General features: G+C 46.1%; 1 protein-coding gene and 1 non-coding gene across 4 annotated transcripts in view; one reads left to right on the plus strand and one right to left on the minus strand.

The window, feature by feature from the left end:
* The first annotated feature begins 12327 nt into the window (after positions 1–12327).
* On the plus strand, positions 12328–12432 carry LOC121151076. The gene has a single exon (XR_005883119.1). It is a non-coding gene; the product is annotated as a U6 spliceosomal RNA (small nuclear RNA).
* Positions 12433–15470: 3038 nt separating this feature from the next.
* The window catches only part of BICD1 (BICD cargo adaptor 1), a 156828-nt gene continuing 152878 nt past the window's right edge, over positions 15471–19420 (minus strand). For all 3 annotated transcript variants that reach the window (XM_040972215.1, XM_040972213.1, XM_040972214.1), the window contains one exon: positions 15471–16295. In XM_040972215.1, coding sequence (XP_040828149.1) covers positions 16208–16295 — 88 coding nt within the window. In that variant the 3' untranslated portion in view covers positions 15471–16207. The remainder of the gene's footprint in view (positions 16296–19420) is intronic.

Genomic DNA, 19420 nt, shown 5'->3' on the forward strand with positions numbered 1-19420 from the left:
CATGCCACCACACGCAAAAGCACACACTGCCCACGGCACAGCTGGCACACCGCACAGATCCCAACAAGCTGACATTGCTCTCACTCACAGCTTGAGGAGCTACAACATCTGCTAAGACTCTATTGAAGGTAGATTGAAAGACACAATGCATCATTAGGGCAAACACGCTAACTCAGAGTGGACACCATGATCACAGGTTTCCTGCTCCAGAACATTCTACCGTTGCCATTCGGTGCATTCCCATTGGCGGGACAATCCGTGCATCCAAGTGTCTCTCACAGTCAACTTCTCAATATTACAGTTTGCTCCTGGGCAAGCCAGACACCTTGCGCTAAACTATGCTGCCCTCCAGTGGCAGCATCACGCCAAACACCCGCCAAACAAGCAGAGAGGGAATGCAAGGCCATCTTCCTCCCTTCTCCCTGGCTGCCTGCTGGGTCAGTGCGCCTGGGCAAGAGGACCTCTGACCACTGACAGGTGTCTGGGAGCGGATGGGACAGTTCTACAGCAACGTCACCTTGCCTTTCAAATAAACATATAGAAATCTTCTAATAGAAAAAAGTCACAAACTTCACATGAGTCACATGACTCTCCTTTCTGCCTGTCAAGCTGATGCACCTCACAGCAGGGATCCTAGTTCTGCTTCCAAACCTCAGAGGCCCGTCTTGCGTGAGACAGCTCCTTTTCCTCTACGATGAACTTCCAGCGTCTGTATCCGAGGGAAAGTCGGGGGATCCGGGACGTCCGGACCCCAAGGTTACAGTCAAGTCCAAGGCTGCGGGACCAGTCCTACACTGCTGGCCTGAAAAGCAGAAATGAAGGGAGGCTTAACTTCGGTTTTGTTCGTTCCAAACAAAAACAAAGTTCCACCTCAACCGCCAAAACTCCCTGAAACGTGACCTCAACAGCGAATGTCTTGAAGGATTAAAGAGGTGAGGGGTCCGGCAGTCCTCCTCCCTGCACCTGCCCCGCTCGCCCGCCCAGCCTTTCCCCCACCCAAGTACTTACCTGTGGCATCTCCGGGCGCCAAGGCCGGGATGACACCCGTCACAGGGTGTTCCAGGGCGTCCCAGGGTGGTGAGGGTCTGCTCCACGGCCGAGGGGTCCCGGGCAGCAGATCGGCAGGGTTCGACTTCCTCCGGATCGCCACGCGCCTGAAGTTGTAGCCTCCCTCGCCGCTCACTGCGCGGCGCCCCCGGACCGCCCGCCGTCCTCCGGCCTCGGCTGGGCGATGGGCGGGCTAGTCCGCTGTGATCGGTCTCCGGGAGCCGCTGCCTGCACGCCCGTGGAAGGGGAGCGCGGCTCGAGAGCGGGGTTCGGGCAGTTCGGCTCCCACTCCTCCTGCCGCAGCCAGCTCTGCCCGAGCCGGTCACTCAGGCCAGCTTCCAGCCTGGAGAGGCCGCCCGGGACGCGGTGCCCAGCCGAGCGCTCTCACACCGCCCGCCTGGCAGCAGGCTCGCCCGGAGACTCCGCCCCGCCGCGCGGCCGGCCCTCCCATTGGTGGAGCGGAGCCGCTCGGAGCGCACCTGCGGCTGCTCACCTGCGGCTGCTCACCTGCGGCTGCTCACCTGCGGCTCCGAGCACGGCAGCCGCGCCCTGGGCCAGGTGCGAGAGACTCGCGTGGGTCTCGGGCCTTTTCGCGTCCTGGAACTCCGCAGTTACCCGTCTGGGACGAGGAGTGGGGCGCGCGTCTCGGGTCAGCTGGCATCTCACCTGAGTCGTCCACGGGCTCAGCGCTCGTCCGCAGGCGTGCACGGTCCTGCGGGGCACAGGGACTCAGACGGGCTTGCGTGGGTGAACGAAAAGCCCTCGGTGTAATCCGAACCCTCCCCCTCAAGACTTTGTTAGGGATGCACTTTGGACTTCTTTCCCATTGGCAGGACGTTGTGTATTTTTAACATTGGCTACAGTAGTGTTAAGACAATAAGCTTCAAGATCATAGCGTTTTAAGTAAAATACGGGCAGCTGCCTCCCACGGTACTCGGATGTGGCCCTGGCTCCCAGACTCAGGCCTTCTGGTATGGTTACAGGTGTTCTGAGTGGTGTCGACATTGGTGCCAAACTCCTGCTGCACTTAGAGCAAAAGGATGTCTTACTGCATGTGTTTGGGGCAGCCAATTTTCTGCCGCCTCTTTTTTTAAATAGGACCAGATTTATAATTTCTTCATTTTATTAGATGTATTAACATTTGACTTCTTTTGTACATATTCCTGGTTCTTTCTTCGAGTTGTGCACTTTGTGTGGCACTGTATTAAGGCACATCAGTGGATGTGTCTATTCTCAGATGGAATAGAGTCACACGTGTGTCTCATCTGACATTGTCCTTCTCCTTGTTACTGCTGCTGATTGCCTTCCGAAAGAGAGCATTTCCAAAGGACTTCGAATTTGGCAGCTTTGTTCCACAACGCTCCATCAATCCGGGAAACAGAACTTTATTCATAAAACTTGAACTTACTGTAGGTTAGAGAACAAACTGTTGAATATCATCTCGGACATGGTCTTGACCTACTCTGCATTTTGTTTATCAGATGTGCCACTAATTTGTCAATACATTTTCAATGAACAGTGGGCAGGGTCCCAGCATAGGATGTTGAGTGCAGGATTGCCCTATCTCTGGCTGACACAATGCCAAGTGCTAGCCAAACCTTGATCTTTCCCTGGGGCACACAAGGACGCTGTAGTTGAGCCTCCCTTTGCAGGTAAGGAACTGAATTCTGATGCAAATGTCATGGCCAACAGTGGTTTGTTCTCCCTCTGCCCCAGCCTGACACTGATACAGTGAACCTCTCTGCCTACTTCTCTGAAACACCACAGGGCTGGGGGAGGTCGGGCGCTGGAGCCTGGAGTTCCGCACTGGTCAGAACTGCCTTCCACACACAGGGCGGAGCTGCGAGCCTAGAATCGCCCATTTCCTCAGTAATGGACATATGAAATCATCCGGGAAGAATGCATGGAAAAATTTTTTCATACATGTAGTTTTGTTTTAAATTATTTTTATTTGAAAGGCAGATAGAAGAGAGACAAAGACCCTCTGATCCACTGGTTTACTTCCCAAATGGCTGCAATGGCAGGAGCTGAGCTGATCTAAAGCTAGGAACCAGGATACGAGTATTTAGGTTATCCGCTGCTGTTTTCCGAAGGCATTAGCAGGAAGCCAGAACAGAAATGGAGTGGCCAGGACATAAACAGGGCACTGAAAGGGTTCCCTCATCCTTGGATCAGCGAGATTGACATCTCAGAACTATTGAAACTACCTGGGCAGAACCCTCGGAGCATGCACCATATTGGGATCCTGGGTCGATACTGGGTGGCTGTTCCCCAACCCCGGGTGCTGGGCCGGGTGGAAGGCTGGGTGTGGCTTCTCCCTTTATATTCCCCTTCCTCCCAGATACAGGAAGAAGAAATAGAAAATTTGGAAACAATGATCACACCCACTTTTCCTTAACCCTCGATCTTCCCCACCCTTATCAACTATGTAAACATCATTTAAAACATTAAAAAGAAAGTCCCCCTCCCCACAACACCAGCCCAGGACACACTGCAAAGCCGGATGCCCTGGCACTGAGCACCTGGTGAGGCTGCCATCACCAGCCATAAATGGCCAGGTCTGTGACATTGCACGACTGTCACATCCCTCACAGTGGTCTGCAAGGGAATGTTTGTTAACATCCAGTAACCACGACTACCATGAGACAGAAACAAAGCCCCATGATGGATGGCCACTATTGCCTCAGAAAAGGAAGTGGTTGATCAATGTCTTCTAAAAGTTATTTGGGAGCTGGAAAGAAAGCATTTAGTTTCTAAAGTAAACAGTCTCTGGCCTCGTGGTGCCTAAAGCTGCAGAAGCCTAGAGGATGACCAACCTGAATCAGGAGGAACTACGCACAAGTCAGAAGTAGGGGAGGCCTGAAGGTGCGTTAGTGTGGCTTGGGGAAGAAGAGTGAGATGAAGAGTTACTCCCTGACAGGAATACAGGGAGAGAGGGGGAGGAAGGGAAGGAGAGAGAGAACCTGTGTGCCAGAGACAACACTCCATCCACTGAAGCAAACCCCACCCCTCCAACGGCCCACGGGCTCAACCCATGCAGATGGCAGGACCCCAACCCTCTGACTCATCACTGGAGGCCTCCCAGGATTTTCATTAGGAGACAGGACTTCAGCAGAACCAGGATTCCAACCTGATAGGGGACTCTAACACGGAACATGCATCCCAGGTAGCATGTTAACAGTTATACCAAGGGCTTGCCCCCAAATGATGGCTTCTTTTTGGAACACAGCAGGTGTCTCCCACACTTTGTGGCTTCAGGGAAGAGGGGACTCCTGACCAAGAGCCTGCGTGAGCTCTGCCAGAGTCAGGTTGTGCTGCTCACAGCATCCTGAAGTCGTAACGCTGACACTGCCCCCACCACCTCACCGGCGTGATCATCAATTCTCACCCTATCTCTGCAGATCTAGAGGACATTTAGCATTTGGTTCTTGGATAATCTGTTCAATATCTCAGGCAGTTTTTCCACCTGAAAATAGACTCAGTCAGCAGTTCCGGGGTGTGTCCCCCGAGGTTGAGTGTGAGTGTCCTAACTGACAGCCACCTGTGGAAATATAAGTATTGAGCAGTTAAAGAGTGGCAAATGCCCAGACAATGAATCATCCAGCACATACTTGGTATTTGGTGTGATTTTCCTTCACTGGTTGATCATGCAGGAGTTGAGATTCCATTGAGATGTGTAGATGTAGCTAATAAATATTCATGTGCTGACAGCCTTATAAGTTGGCAACATAAATAAGACTGTTTATAGAGGAACAGTGTGCTTTGGTCACAGACAGCATTATTATTGAGAGAACACAAAAACAGATATCCACACATGGAGCTCACTGGAGCTTATTTGATGTTTACCATAGATTAACACAAGTTGGGCACTAGCGGTTTGGTGTAGCAAGCTGAGCCTCCACCTGCCCAGCATTTATTTCATATAGGTGCTGGTTTGCGTCCCAACTGCCCCACTTCTGACCCAGTTCCCTATTGATGTGCCTGGGGAAACAGCAGAGGATGACCCAGGTGCTTGGGCCACTGTACCCACGTGGGAGACCCAGAGGAAGCTCCTGGTTCCTGGTTCCTGGCTCCTGGCCTCATATTGGGCTAGCTCTAACCATTGCAGCCATTTGGGGAGTGGCAAAAACAAGCACTTAAGCCATTCTCCACAGCTCCTCGGTCGTGTGAGCAGGGAGCTGGTTTGGGAGTAGAGTAGCTGGGACTGGAACCCACACTGTGATGGGAAATGCAGACACCTCAGTTTTGGCCTTACTTGCTATGCCACAGTGCCCGCTCCTCACTCCCAGGGTTCTGATGCTATGCACTGCACATAGAGACTGCTGAGATGTAAGCCATGCATCTATGTCAGAGTGCAGAAGGGAAATGGCACGGACACTACATATTCAAATGTGGACTTTGGAATAGTCAACACCCAATAAAACATCTTGGAAAAGGAGCGTCTTGGAAAATCTTGCTTTTCCCATCAACCATTCTAATCACAAGTGGTCATTACGATGTCACGAATGCTGGCAGGTTGCCCTTGTCCAGTCCAAACAGCAAGGTGCCTGGGGAAGCATATTTTCAAAGACACCCTTAGCCTGAGTTCATGTGTGCAGTCAAAAAATCACAAAATGTAGCAATAATTGTAGCTAACAGTAAAGTCAGTCTTATCTCTGTACCTACTGAGCATTATAAAATTTTTCACTGGAAATAACTGAACAGACTTTAAACAGATAAGATTTTATCATATGGCTTGTGTTTCATCTTTGATATTTATTAACTGTGCCTGGCACTTACCTGGGCATAGAATGTGATAACACTGTTCCTCTAACAGACATTTAGTCACATGATTTTATTTTCTAATTAAGCACTCAGAATTAAGACAACTATTCATGGAAACAAAGTTGATTTTAAACATATAGTAACCACTATTAATTCTATTGAAAGAGCCCAAGTTTAAATTTTTTTAAAAAAGATTTATTTATTTTTGTTGCAAAGTCAGATATATACAGAGAGGAAGATCCTTTGTCCAATGATTCACTCCCCAAGTGACCACAACGGCCAGTGCTGTGCCAATCTGAAGCTAGGAGCCCAGATCCTCTTCCAGGTCTCCCCGACGTGGGTGCAGGGTCCCAAGGCTTTGGGCCATTCTCAACTGCCTTCCCAGGTCACAAGCAGGGAGCTGGATGGGAAGCGGGGCTTCCGGGATTAGAACCAGCAACCATATGAGATCCCAGCACATTCAAGGCGAGGACTTTAGTTGCTAGGCCATGGCATCAGGCCCTAAATTTGGTTTTATACAAATTCAACGAAAATGGTAACATTGGACAGTAAACAGCTCATGCAGAACTTACCAATGTGATAGTATCTTTTTTACCTTGGCATGAGCAAGTTTATGGAAAAATATTTGAAAAGATACCCTTACAGTGATAGAAAATTTGAATGAAAGGGTATTTGAAGGAGGAAGGAGTTGGAACGAAGAACTAGAAGAGGAGTGGCCATTTGGTGCAGTGGCCAAGGCGTCACTCAGGATGTCTGTGCCACTTGTTGGAACGCTTGGCTCAAGTCCCAGCTCTTCTCTTGACTCCAGTCTCTTGTTGATGCTCCGTGGAAGACAGCAGTGACGGTTCAAACTTGGGGACCCAGTCACCCACACATAGGAGACCCAGACAGAGTTCCAGGCTCCTGGCTGTGGCATGGTCCAGCTCTTTGAGGGCATTTGGAGAATGGAGCAGCAGACAGATCTCCCTCTCTCACTTACAATTACTTACTGACCAATGGCATTTTTAGATTTCTTGGAATTTTGGAAAAACTGAATACGTGTAACTCAGTAGTTTTAAACCTTGAACTAACCATGATGTGTTCACTTTTGCATGCCAGCTAACACTTCCATGTTTCACCTTCTCCCTACCCAAATCTAACAGCATTTTTTCCACTATACTTTTTCTTTTCCCAAATCAGTCTGATCATTTATCACGTTCATTGTATGCCCCCCACCCTTTCTAGGCTACACTGGTGATACACACCTCAGAAAGCATGAGCCTTCTTGGTTTTTTTCCCCCAATGCTTAAGCTCCTAGACCAGTATCTGGCACAAAATGTGCTCTCAATAAATATTTACTGAATGAATATATGTATTTGTGAATGCATGCATGGCAATCATGGCGGTGCACAGCAGAAACTTAAAGTCTAGGTACTGAGTCATTAAACAGCAACAGTGACTACCAAAGCTAAAACATTCTTTGAAAGCTGTTAGCATATTTCATAGTAACTTTCGTAGTAACTTTGCCAGGTAGACTTTTTATCCTCATATTTAACATGAGACCTCGGAGGACGGAGAGGCCAAGCACCTTTCAAGAGCCGTGTTAGTTTCTCAGTGCCAGAGCTCGAGCTGCAGCAAAACCCCACGCCTTCAACAGCATTTCACCTGACACTGCCTACTTTGGGACCAATGTTCCCTTGGGATTTGAGCTTTGATTTCTGGCTCCCCCATGAGATTTTACAGAGCTCAGATTTTTGTTCCCTTTCATTTTTAGAGTAGATAATCTATTTCCGTCGTGGATGAAGCAAAAACAGCTTTATCCTTTACACAAAGGGGCCTGGCTGCCCTCCAGTGTTCTTCCTCCATACCTTTCACAGTGGTACAGACAACCACTGGTTGTCTACAGGTCCACACCAGGACTGCAGCTAAAGCAAAGAAAAATCATATTGTTTAAAATAATGATATATATTTTTATTTGAAAGGCATAGCTGTAGAGAGAGGAGGAGAGATAGCTATCCTATAGCCACTGCTTCTCTCCCCAAATGGCCACAGTGGGCAGATCTGAAGCCAGGAGCCAGGAACTTTCTCCACATCTCCCACTCAGGTGCAGGGGCCCAAGCTCTTAGCCTTTCACTGCTTTCTCAGGCACACTAGCAGGGAGCTGGATCCGAAGCGAAACAGCCAGGACCTAAATCCGTGCCCACCTGGGGTGCTGGCACCATAGGCAGAGGCTTAGCTCGCTACAGCATGGTGCCAGCCCCAAATTATATTTTTCTTATTATTCCCTTTCATACGTATAAAAAGCTCATCTTTCAAGGTCAGTGAATTTCAGTTAAATGATTTCTTTTCCTTTAGATTTATTTGTGAGAGAAGCCAGTTTCATTCACTTAATCTTTGGCTAATAGCTCTTGTAAGGGAACCAAATCTTACTGTGACACTTAATTGATATTATTAATAATTTACAACTTCAAAGGAAGTCAAATTATGAAGGTTACCTGTAGAGTTTTTAAATTAGTTTTACTTCAATATGCACAAATTGAAAGGCTACTGCTCTTGTTTTAAAAATTTGAAGATTTTTATAACCTCAGTGCAGCATGGCATGGATGTGACAGTCCCTGTCCTCTGGGTTAAAATGTTACAGCTGCATTGGATTATGTGGAAGATTCAACTTCCTAAATCTTTGATATATCACCGTGAAATTTCTACTCTAGAACCAAAACACGTTATTTTTCTTCTAGGCACAGAAATGGGGAAGTTCCTGTTGGTGTCACCATCTTAACTTGTTGTCCATGCACCTTCTGGGCACAGCAGGGACACACTTCAGGGACATGCGGACCCCAGCAGTCACTCAGAACCCTGTGTTTGGAGGGACCACCAGGAAGGCTGCTAATACTCTGCACTCATGGTCTCGAAAATGTTGATTTTCCTTCACTTTCATTAATTTATCTGGGAGGCAGGCACACAACAGAGGCCACTTCTGTATGCTGGTTCAGTCCCCAAAGGCCGGCAACAGTCCAGGCTGGGCCACGCCCAGGCCAGCAGCCAAAACTCAGTCCACATCTCCCAGGTGGGTGGCAGGACACTAGGTAGCTGAGCCATCACTTGTTGCCTCGCACGGGGAGCATCAGCAGGAAGCTGGACTTGAATGAGAAGCCAGGTGTTAAACCCAGGTAGAGGCAGGCAATGTGACAGAGAGGGTTAAGCTGCCATGGGAAAAGACTGTGTCCTAGATCAGAGTGTCAGTTCAAGTTACAGCTGTTTGCTTCTGACCCAATTTTCTGTTACTGCACATCCTGGGAGGCAATAAATGATCCAAGAACTTGGGTCTCCGCCGTCCAAGTGGGAGATCTGCATAGAGTTCCTCGATCTTGGTGCCTCCCCTGCCCAGTGTCCCTTTTTGGAGCATGGACCAGCAAATGCAAGAGTCTCCTGTCTCCCCACTTAGATGCTCTATTTTTTAAATAAATAAATGATCATCTTGCTGGACTGTCTGACATTGTCTGTACCAACAATGTCGGGTTACACTTAAATAAGAGACTGAAAGAATTATGATTCCATATGAAGGACTACACTATTGTAGTAAAATGGGAAAAATCTGTTGGGGGGGGGAATCCCAGCCTTTATGAAATTGTACCACCTAATTCAAAATTCAAAATAGAAATATATTAATAAATAAATAATCTTCTTGGTGCCCACAATGGGTAGAGTTGATTAATTTCAACAAGGATTACATTCACGGTTTCTTCTCATCACAACCTCATGCTACTCCATTTTGTGTCTGGTTCTTCCCCTCCCCAGTGTCTAAGATAAAAAAATCAACTCAAGGGGCTGATATTATAGCATAGTACGTTAGGTCTTCGCCTGCAGTGCCAACATCCCATACATGAACTGGTTCAAACACTGCTGCTTCACTTCCAATCAAGTTGCCTGCTAATGGCCAGGCAAGGCAGCAGAAGATGGCCCAGGGCCTTGGGCCGTTGCACCTACATGGGAGATGCAGAAGAGGCTCCTGGCTTCTGGCTTCAAATTGGTATAGCTCTGACTGCTGTGCTCCTGGGGGAGTGAAGCAACAGATGGAACATCTCCATCTTCCTCTGAAAATCTACATTTTTTACAAAAAATAAATAAATCTTAAATTAAAAAAAATTGACTCAAGGCAGATAGCTCCCAAGCAGCTGGGTCTGCTATAAGATGTATCTGTAGGAACCAGCATATTGAACTCTTGCAAAGGTGTGAGACTCTGCTCTTCCTACATTACAGAGAACACCACCCCACCTCCCACACCGCTGCCCAAGCAGTGAGCACACACTTCTTTCATTACCATTTGCTATTTCAGAGCAGCACCTTCTTCATGTTGGCACTTCCTGGAGGGATCAGCTCAGCAGGTCCTCCTGCCCCCAACGCGCTTTGGGAAGGGGTCCAAACAGGAGAGACGGTGAGGGACAGGAAGGGTGACGTGGGGCACAAGACTTTATGGGGATGAGCAGAAATGCAGTTGAAGCAGGATATTCAGTTTTCAGGTCAAACAAGTTCTCACTGTGAAAAACACGTCCAGCGCACAGAGAAGTTCACTTTCGGTTGTCTCTTGTATAAGTATGAATCAAAACAACATACATGGAATTTGCTGAAACTGGCGATCAGTGATGAAATGAACAAAAGATAACCAGTTTATTTACTGGAAAAAGTTATGCATGACACCATATTCAGTTGGGTAACATAAACCAAGATAGAGGGATCAATGCATTGGCTTCTGATTATTGTCTTAGCACCGGAGTGCCGGTTCCAACCACAGAGAGCATGATCAGATACACAAACACTAGCACACAGCACACGGCTTCTGCCATGAGACATTTATGATTGTTCACAATAAAAACCTGAAAAGACAAGCAATCATAAATCATAAGAATTCTTAGAATAAACTCATGTCTTTGAGAATATTTTCTTTGATGTTAGGAATTTTAGAAATAATTAAGAACCAAAGTAATGTCCTAGGTAGTCTTTTAGCCATGTCTTCATGTGGTTATTATTATGAGGTGGAAATGCTTCACATAATTTAATGCCAAAAGGCACAATAATAATAAACCTGCAAGTAAATGTCAGATTAGGTGAGTTCACAACCGTCACAGTTTAAAAATCAGGGTTGGCCACACATGACACATATACTAATGTTAGAAAGAAATACAACACCAGACTCATGTTTGGTTTATCACAAATATGCAGAATCATGTAAATAAAAACACGGAGTTGAAGACAAAAAACTGCCATAAAACACTTTCAAAAAAATCATTCGATTGACCTTAACAATCAAAACACTGAGCTTGAAATTTGTGGCAAGAATGTGAAAACGGTGTCTCTCCTCTAAGATCTGGATTTCCATGGCCAACTGACAGATGATTTTCCCACAAACAGGATGACATTTGCCTCGACACTTGTGTGATCTTTGCTTTCACACTTTAAAAACACACTTCCATTAAGAAGCATCAACTGACTTCCCAGTGTTTGCGCCAGAGAACTGTTAACACTCAGAGTGACTCTGAAAGAAGTTAAAACGAAAGCGTGTCCCCAGTACGTGGTCTACAGCAACTCAACTCTATTCACAGAACTAACCGGGCTCAGCAGTGTAGCCAGGCTTCAGTTAAAGCAGGGCCCATTTCAAATAACTCCAGAGGAAAGGGATAAAAAACACACCGAGGGGCAGAAACATGCATTTCAGTGTGGGAAGGAGAGCAGACAGGAACAAGCATCCCTTGACACTGTTAATGAAGAGCTCGCTAGAGAAATCAGATTTCTAGAACATCTTTTTTTTATAAATACGAGTAAGCTTACATGATGTGAAATATCTCGTGCAAACATTTTATACTGCATACTTCCATGCTCTCTCTGCCTTACACTAATTGCAGTATAACTGCTCTTCTTCATAAATAGAATACTTTTTTGAGGGGGAAATTCGCAATTGGAAAATCTGTCTGATGCTAACACATCTGTTTCGTGAACATTATGAGCAGCAAGGACAAAAGGGAAAGCCAGCTGAAATCTTTCAGATAACAACACAATAGAATCAGGCTACACATGCTGTCCTTCATAGATTATGGCAGTCAAAATGGGCATTCAAATCAAAGATGACTTTAACTGCAGACACAACTCATCTGAGAGCAGTCCACAATGATGGGAAGGGTCACTTGGGGCCCACTGGGCTAGTCTTGTGTATCCAGAGACACTGATTCTAAAGGGAAACAGGGCCAAGGTCAGCACTGATGTCGCCACTGTAACACTAACTCAACAGCGTTTGGAGATGTAGGTTTCCCTTGCCCCCAAACAGACGCGTGTTAACTCTCTGGCAAATTCAAATACAAGCATCACCTTAGCTCACTCTAGTTAGTTCGTAAACAAAGAACTAGAGAGTAAACTTCTCAAAAATCATGACCTTTATCCTAAGAATCTCTTTCCAATCTTATCCTACCTGACATCTACAAGACCTATGCGTGTGTGGCATCCTTGGGTGGTCAGCTCAGCTTCTCACTGGAAAGCCATAGGTACGTGCTCACTTCGGCAGCACAGATACTAAAATTGGAACGACACAGAGAAGATTGGCATGGCCCCTGTGCAAGAATGACACGAAAGCCATAGGTTTCTCCTACTGAGACAAATTCCATCTTTCTTCTGGTTGATGACTGTTATAAATTGACTCTCATCTCAGTAGAAAGTATATTTTATTTCTTCTTTTACAAATCTTGTAACCTCCACTTAAGAACTATAGAGTTGTCTTTAAGACGGCATATTGGGAAGTCTCCACATTCTTAGATTATCTGTCCATTGTGTCATGCAGATTTCAAACAGAAGTATTTATCTGGCAAAAATATCCTCCACAGCATGAAAAACGCAAATGCTGCAGGCTGAAGATCCTTTTAAGAGAAGAGAAAGCTTGACAAGCATTTCCTCCACCTAGGAGTTACACACCTTCTGTTTCTAGACTATCCCCAAGCAATCTGAGTCTTCAGACTTTAACAAGTGAGGGATTCTTTTTAAATAGCAAAATCGCCACATTCTGGACAGGTTTAAAAGACATTATGAAATACAGATGCAAACAAAATGTATTTTTTTAAAAAAGCAAGCATCTTGGAAGAACTGAGGTGGCTATCCTGTTGCCAAGGGATGTAATCTTTCCGACTAGCCAGTAAAACTTCAATGTATGTTAAAGTTTAAAACAGAAGGATGATGGGATTGCGGATTCTCAAAATGATCACGCGACATCATTGCAACATATCATAATGCTTACTACATAACAAATATTCAATTTAAGAAATGCCCTTATGATTACAAACATCAACGATTAATCTTCCATTATTAAATATCCTTTCCCTAGAGTTAATGTCAATCCCACACGAAGCCTTAGTGATGACTCCCACAGCTCCGCTTCTTGAAGATCACTATTGTACCTTTTCTTCCTTAAACTTCTAAACAAGCCCTTTCCAGATGGTTCAATTACATTGTTTTCCCAGGGTACTCCAAACTCTTTTGATTAGAGTCCAGAACCAGATTATTGCAGGATCTAATGAGTGGGAAGCTGAGTGAGATGATTCATCTGAGGTCCCATATACACTCAAGCCTAAGGCAATTTATTGCTCCTTTCAGCATAAGTTTCAGAAAAAAAAATCCTGCCTTCTTAGGAAAGCATTTTTGCACATGAACTATTTTCTCCAGCACTAGAATTGTGCTTACTTAAAAAAAAAATAGCCCTTTCCTTAGCTACCCATCGGTTACCTGGAATCTCGGGTGCCCGCTGGGCTCGCCAACATTTCAGCCTCATTTCTGTGGTCTGTTTTCTTCCCCTGGTATGTCTGCAGTTGCTTCGAGGTTCATGCTGCTTCTCACCAACGCTTCAATCTTTCACTGTCCTTGTGACTCCTGACGCTCTCTTTGCAGGGACTGATTGTTGTCATTGCTGCATGCATTTGTTCACTTTAAATGTTGAGACACAAACACAGCTATGAGCCAGCTTCTGCTGCTAACTGAAGCCTTAGTCGAAGAGGTATGGGACTTTCTCTCCTTTCCCAGGGCCTGTCACCCCAATTAGCGCTTAAAATGAGAAATACACTGCTATGTTTTTTGATCCCTTCAGTAAAGGTTTGTGACACTTCATATTTCCATAGAACTAGTACTGCAAAAATAAGCATTTCCCACTCTACAGAGATTTGAAATAAAATGTGACCCTAACAGATTTCATGATATAAGCTTTGTCACTGGAAGAAATAAGTGTTCTGGAACTAACCAGCTTTAGGAAGGGAGTGGGAAGCAATGCCCAGCTGTGAGGGCAAACCGCCTGGAGTGTCACACAGCTCTGACCACCAAGCTCCTCACCAGACAAAATGGAGAGGCAACAGAAAAGATGTTCTGAGGTACTAAAAAAACAAAAATCATATTTTCTCTTAGGCACCAAGAGTTTTGAATAAAGTCAACCTAGCAGCTAAATCACTTCTCGAGTCAAAAAGGGAAAAAAGAACTGAAGCAGAGACAGGAGCAAGCTTTCTTGAGCTGAACTCAACCCAAGCCCCATGGTGTCATTGATGGCAGTGAATGGGGACAACAGCACCACAAGGCAGGGGACAGGAGCAGCAGGAGAGGACAGGGAGGAAAGACCAGGCAACCAGGCTGCTGCAAGCGGGCCTCGATTCCTGCCTGCTTTTGCACTTGAATCCCAGCACCTCAAGCTGCAGCACTCCTACCAGAACTGCAAAACCCCTCGGCTGCTTTAGTATCAGTATCAGACTCCTTAGCGGGTCTGTGGCTGATCAAAGCTCCCTGTAATGGGCTTCCTAATTCAGCTCAGCCTCCCCAGGCCACTCCACTAAGGTGTGATCTACCTCACCAAGACGAATGATCTACTGTTGGGTCTACACTGCTAATTCCCTACTGTTGGGTCTACACTGCTACCTCTCCTATTTAACAGAGAAGATGGGCTTATGTCTCCAAGAGAAGTTACGGATACCACTGCATGAAAAAGTCAAACCTTTGTGGTTTTCAATGCATTAAGGCTACCTGACAAAGACAAGGACTAGGGCGAGGAGCCATGCTCCCTCATGGAGCAGGAGCCCGAGACTGTACAACCTTCCAGCTAACGAGTTGTCCTTGTTTGTCAGCTCATGCACAAAATAAACTACACCAGGAAAATCCACGATCCAGAAACAAGTCAAGCACCCACCAGCAGAATGCGTGAGTGAATCGGAAACACGCCTTAGTTCATGAATAACAGAAGCACTGTAGGTACCTGAGTGTTTGCCAAAAGGAGACAGTGAGCTACAACACATTGTCTTGATCAAGATCTGACCACTTTCTGGGTGAACTAATCAGCCAAAGTCTACCTCACATCTGTCTCACATGCTTTTTTGCCTCTGTACTTGAGGATTTTTAGCAAGAAAGAAGCGTGGTCAGGATCCTGCATTTGGGAATATGATAGGAATAAAAACAAATATGGTCATTAACTATACCATTTTTCCCTTCGAGTTCTTTAACCTGTGAGGTTATCACTGCATACACACACACACACACACACACACTCTCTCTCTCGCTGTCACTCATCTCACTCTCTCTCACTCACACACATACACAGCAGCACCAGTACAGCTCGCTACGAACTGCATTTTCAAAAAACCAAAGAGGTCATGAAAACTCAAATGAGTCAATAAATCATAACTCAGCCTCATTCTTAGTTTACTTAATAATGTCCAATGAATAATTCTAGTTTAAAAACAACAGCAGTTAATGAGCTACTGATTAGAAAATAAGAACACAGACAACATCAGCATAGCAGCAAAATACAGGTCTCGTTAACATTCGGATGCACCTCATTTAACATTTTGTGCAAGAAGAATGATTCCCCAGCTAGCCAATCCCAGGTTCAAATTAAATTAAAACTCATACATAATCGAGCCAATCAGGCTTTCTGAAAAGAAATGAGTTAAATTCATCTCTTGCAGAAATGTTTTATAGACATAAAACGTACAGCTGAGAGAGTACAAGAACTAGTGGAATCAACTTCTAAAGGCGAATGTGGAGTGTGAGGAAAAGAGACATGACAGCACACGTGTGACACGGTCTTGGTTCTCTCTGATGCTAGGGAGGTAAAGTCAGCGATCTGACATACAAGCTTCCTGTTAATTTTGTATTTTTTTTTTGTAATTTATCTGAACTGGATTCATTTGTAGAAGTATATGTGTGACGAAGAGAAGCCATGAAATGTCTTGTCACTCAGGGTCTGTGCTTCATCCTGATCTTCTCTCATCTTCCAGGATAACAATGATGGGCAAGAATCCAACCGTACATCCATCGCGGGAGAAGCAGGTGCCAGCTGCACAGTGGATGGTGTCGGAGCGTGGTCACCAGGCTTCCACCCCAGGCGCTCATCCATGGGAGGTGAAGACTAGGGGTAAGGAGGCTTGGAGAGACATTGGAGAGGGGCACACTGTGAGCTGCACTGGGGCTGCTCCTCGGAGAGGGCTACGTCAGGACTGGAAACGAGAAACAAGCCATCAGCAAGAGAGAGGTGGCCACGCATGCTCACAACTTTTAGACAGGGATCTTCCCATAGAGTTTAACTGAATCAGAAAGTCTGCACAGAATGAGGTTCCAACATAAAGCAAGCTAAGATACCCGCAGCACCATAAAACTAGGCATTGACAAGAAAAAAGGGGAGGTGGGGCGGGCACACTTGTGTATAGGTGGACATGTGTTCCATATCTGAGTTGCCCTCAGAGCCAGGATGCCAGTTTCCTGCTAAATGCAGACACCACGAGGCAGTGGTGATGACCTGCCAATCAAGTGAGAGACCACAACTGAGCTCCCAGCTCCAAACCTCAGCCTGGCCCAACCCCGGGTCTTGCAAGCATTTGCGAGAGGAAACTGGCAGATGGGGGAGCATTTATTGCCTACCAAATAAGTGAATAAAATGTAAAAACAAACCCTAAGGGGGAAAAAACAAACAAATGTGAAAAACATTAGGAAAGTGCTCCCTGAATGCACAGTCCCAAGTGGGTCTCTCTAGTTTGTGTGTTCCCTGGGTCTCAGGGTTCACGGTGACATGTTGGTCAACGGAGCCTTGGCCATTTCACTGTGCAGCAAATCCTCCGAAGGCCCTGACAAAGCCAGATGCTGATGCAACAGGTGTAAGGGCCTGAGACGCTGGATTCCTAAAGGGCTTCTGGAGGTGTGGACAGTGCTGGCAGAGGGACCACAGCCTTAGAGGCAGAAACACTCTGCTGTCCCCTGCTGGGTCCAGATCCCACAGGGTCCTTCCCCTCCTGTGGAAGGCAGGTGTCCTTTGCTTATCTTCACTTGGTGGCTTACAAGTGACTCAAGTTTTATCCCTCCTATCTTTAAACTCTTCATTTACTAACTCTATAAGGTGCTCTCCCAAAAGACCGCCTCTGAGAGTCTCCAGTGTATTTTGTTTTTAAAGATTATTTATTTGTTTGAAAAGTAGAGTTACAAATACAGAAGGAATGACAGAGATAGGGAGTTGTTTCATTCACTGGCTCACTCCTAAAATGGGCACAACAGCCAGGGATGAGCCAGGCTGAAGCCAGAACTAGGAGATTCATTTGAGTTGTCCACTTGTGTACAGGGGCCCAAGCACTTGGGCCATCTTCCACTGCTTTCCCAGGCCCATTAGCAAGAAGCTGGATCAGAGATGGAGCAACTGGGACACAAACTGGAGCCTACATGGAATGTTAGAACGCAGTTTAACTTGCTATGACCCAAGAGTGGCACAGAGGCTCCAAGTTACATTTGATTTATCTGAGAGGCAGAAGGATATAGAAGGGAACAGACAGGCAGATAAAGGGAGAGAGATGCCACCTAGTGTTTTACTTTTCAACTGCCCACAATGACCAGTGTGAGGCCAGTCTGAAGTGGGATGCCAGGAACTCTGTCCAGGACAAACATGCAAGTGGCTTGAGTGATGGCTGTCTCTCAGGGGTACATTAGCAGGATGCTGGAATCCAGAGCCAGAGTAAGGAACTGGATGTAGGCACTGCATACAGGAGGCAGCTGCCTTAACCACTAGGCCTCCAGCTTAAATGTGTCACATGCAGGCTCATGGGGGTCTGGAATAATGAATAACAAAGTAAAATTATGGACTTTTTGCCTAAAGCAAAGCTAAAATCCAGATTCATGTTTTTAAAAATGTAATGAGCAGTGGGGGAAAAAAAACTGTACCATGGGAAACATTTTTTTAAAGTTGGAGAACATCAGGGTTTTTTAAAAGACTTGTTTGAAAGATAGAGAGACATATTCCATCTGCTGGTTCACTCCTGAAATGGCCACAAGCAGCAGGGTTGAGCCAGGCTGAAGCCAGGAGCCTGGAACTCCATCTAGTCTCCCGTGTGGGTACAAGGGCCCAAGTATTTGGCCCATCTTCAGATGACTTCCCAGGCACAGAAGCAGGGAGCTGCATCAGAAGTAGTGCAGCCAAGACTTGAACTGATGCCCGTTGTGGGATACTGGCATCATAGTCAGTGGTTTAACCTGCAGTGCAACAATGACAGTCCTAAGATCAGTATTTTTTTGTTTAAAGCTTTATTTATTTTTATTGGAAAGGCAGATAGAGAAAAGGAGAGAGAATGAGAGGAAGATCTTCTGTCCAATGGTTCACTCCCCAAGCAGCTGCAAAGGCCAGAGCTGAGCCAATCTGAAGCCAGGAGCCAGGAGTTTTTGAGGGTGCAGGATCCCAAGGTTTTGGGCCATCCTCTACTGCTTTCCCAGGCCACAAGCAGTGAGCTGGGTAGGAAGCCAGGCCGCTGGGATTAGACCTGGCACCCCTATGGGATCCCGGCATGTTCAAGGCGAGGACTTTAGCCTCTACACTATTGCTCCGGGGCCCAAGATCAGTATTTTAAAAGCTGTGCTAGTTCCCTTTAATTTGTAAAATTCAGTACCATATAACCTGTTTCCACCAGGAAGCAATGTTTGAAGGGACTATTCAAGCTCTATTATTTTCACTTTGAATAGTTAGGCTGAAGTCATTAAAATCAGTATGAAATAGCATTTTTTAAAGTTCTCCAACTTTTATCTGTTTATTTGGAAGTCAGAATGATATATATCGAGTTAGAAACAGAGACAAGAGAGAGGTCTTATATTTGCTGGCTCACTCCACATTTGTCTACAACAGCCAGTTCTGGGCCAGGCCAAAGCCAGGGCTCCCAACCCCATTCTAGGCTCCACATGGGTGGCCTGGGAGCAAGACCTTGAGTCATGACCTGCTGCCTCCGGGGTGTGCATGAGCAGGCACTCAGGTGGAGGTGCGACTCTGGAGGCAGAGCAGCCCAAAGTGGCAGGTCAGCACTGACCACTATTCTCACCTCTCCTGGATCTGAATGTAAATCGTAACTGTGTAAAACACTGTGTGTGCTTGGGGTTATGCTCATTGCCTGACCACTTGGAACTGCTATGTGTTCAGCTCAAGCGCAGACTCGGTGTTCTGTACTGGTGAGAAAACCAGGTACAAGAATTATTTTTTAAGGCTTCTTTTTAAAGGTGGGTGTGCTAGAGTGTAAACAAAAGAATGAAAATGGTGCGAGGTTTTGTTGGTTATTTATATATAGGCTGGTCCTGCGGTGCAGCAGTGAGTAAAGCCACC

Source organism: Ochotona curzoniae, unplaced genomic scaffold (assembly GCF_017591425.1).
Source record: "Ochotona curzoniae isolate NIBS_2020 unplaced genomic scaffold, NIBS_Ocur_1.0 contig_2235, whole genome shotgun sequence".
NCBI classification, from domain to species: Eukaryota; Metazoa; Chordata; class Mammalia; order Lagomorpha; family Ochotonidae; genus Ochotona; species Ochotona curzoniae.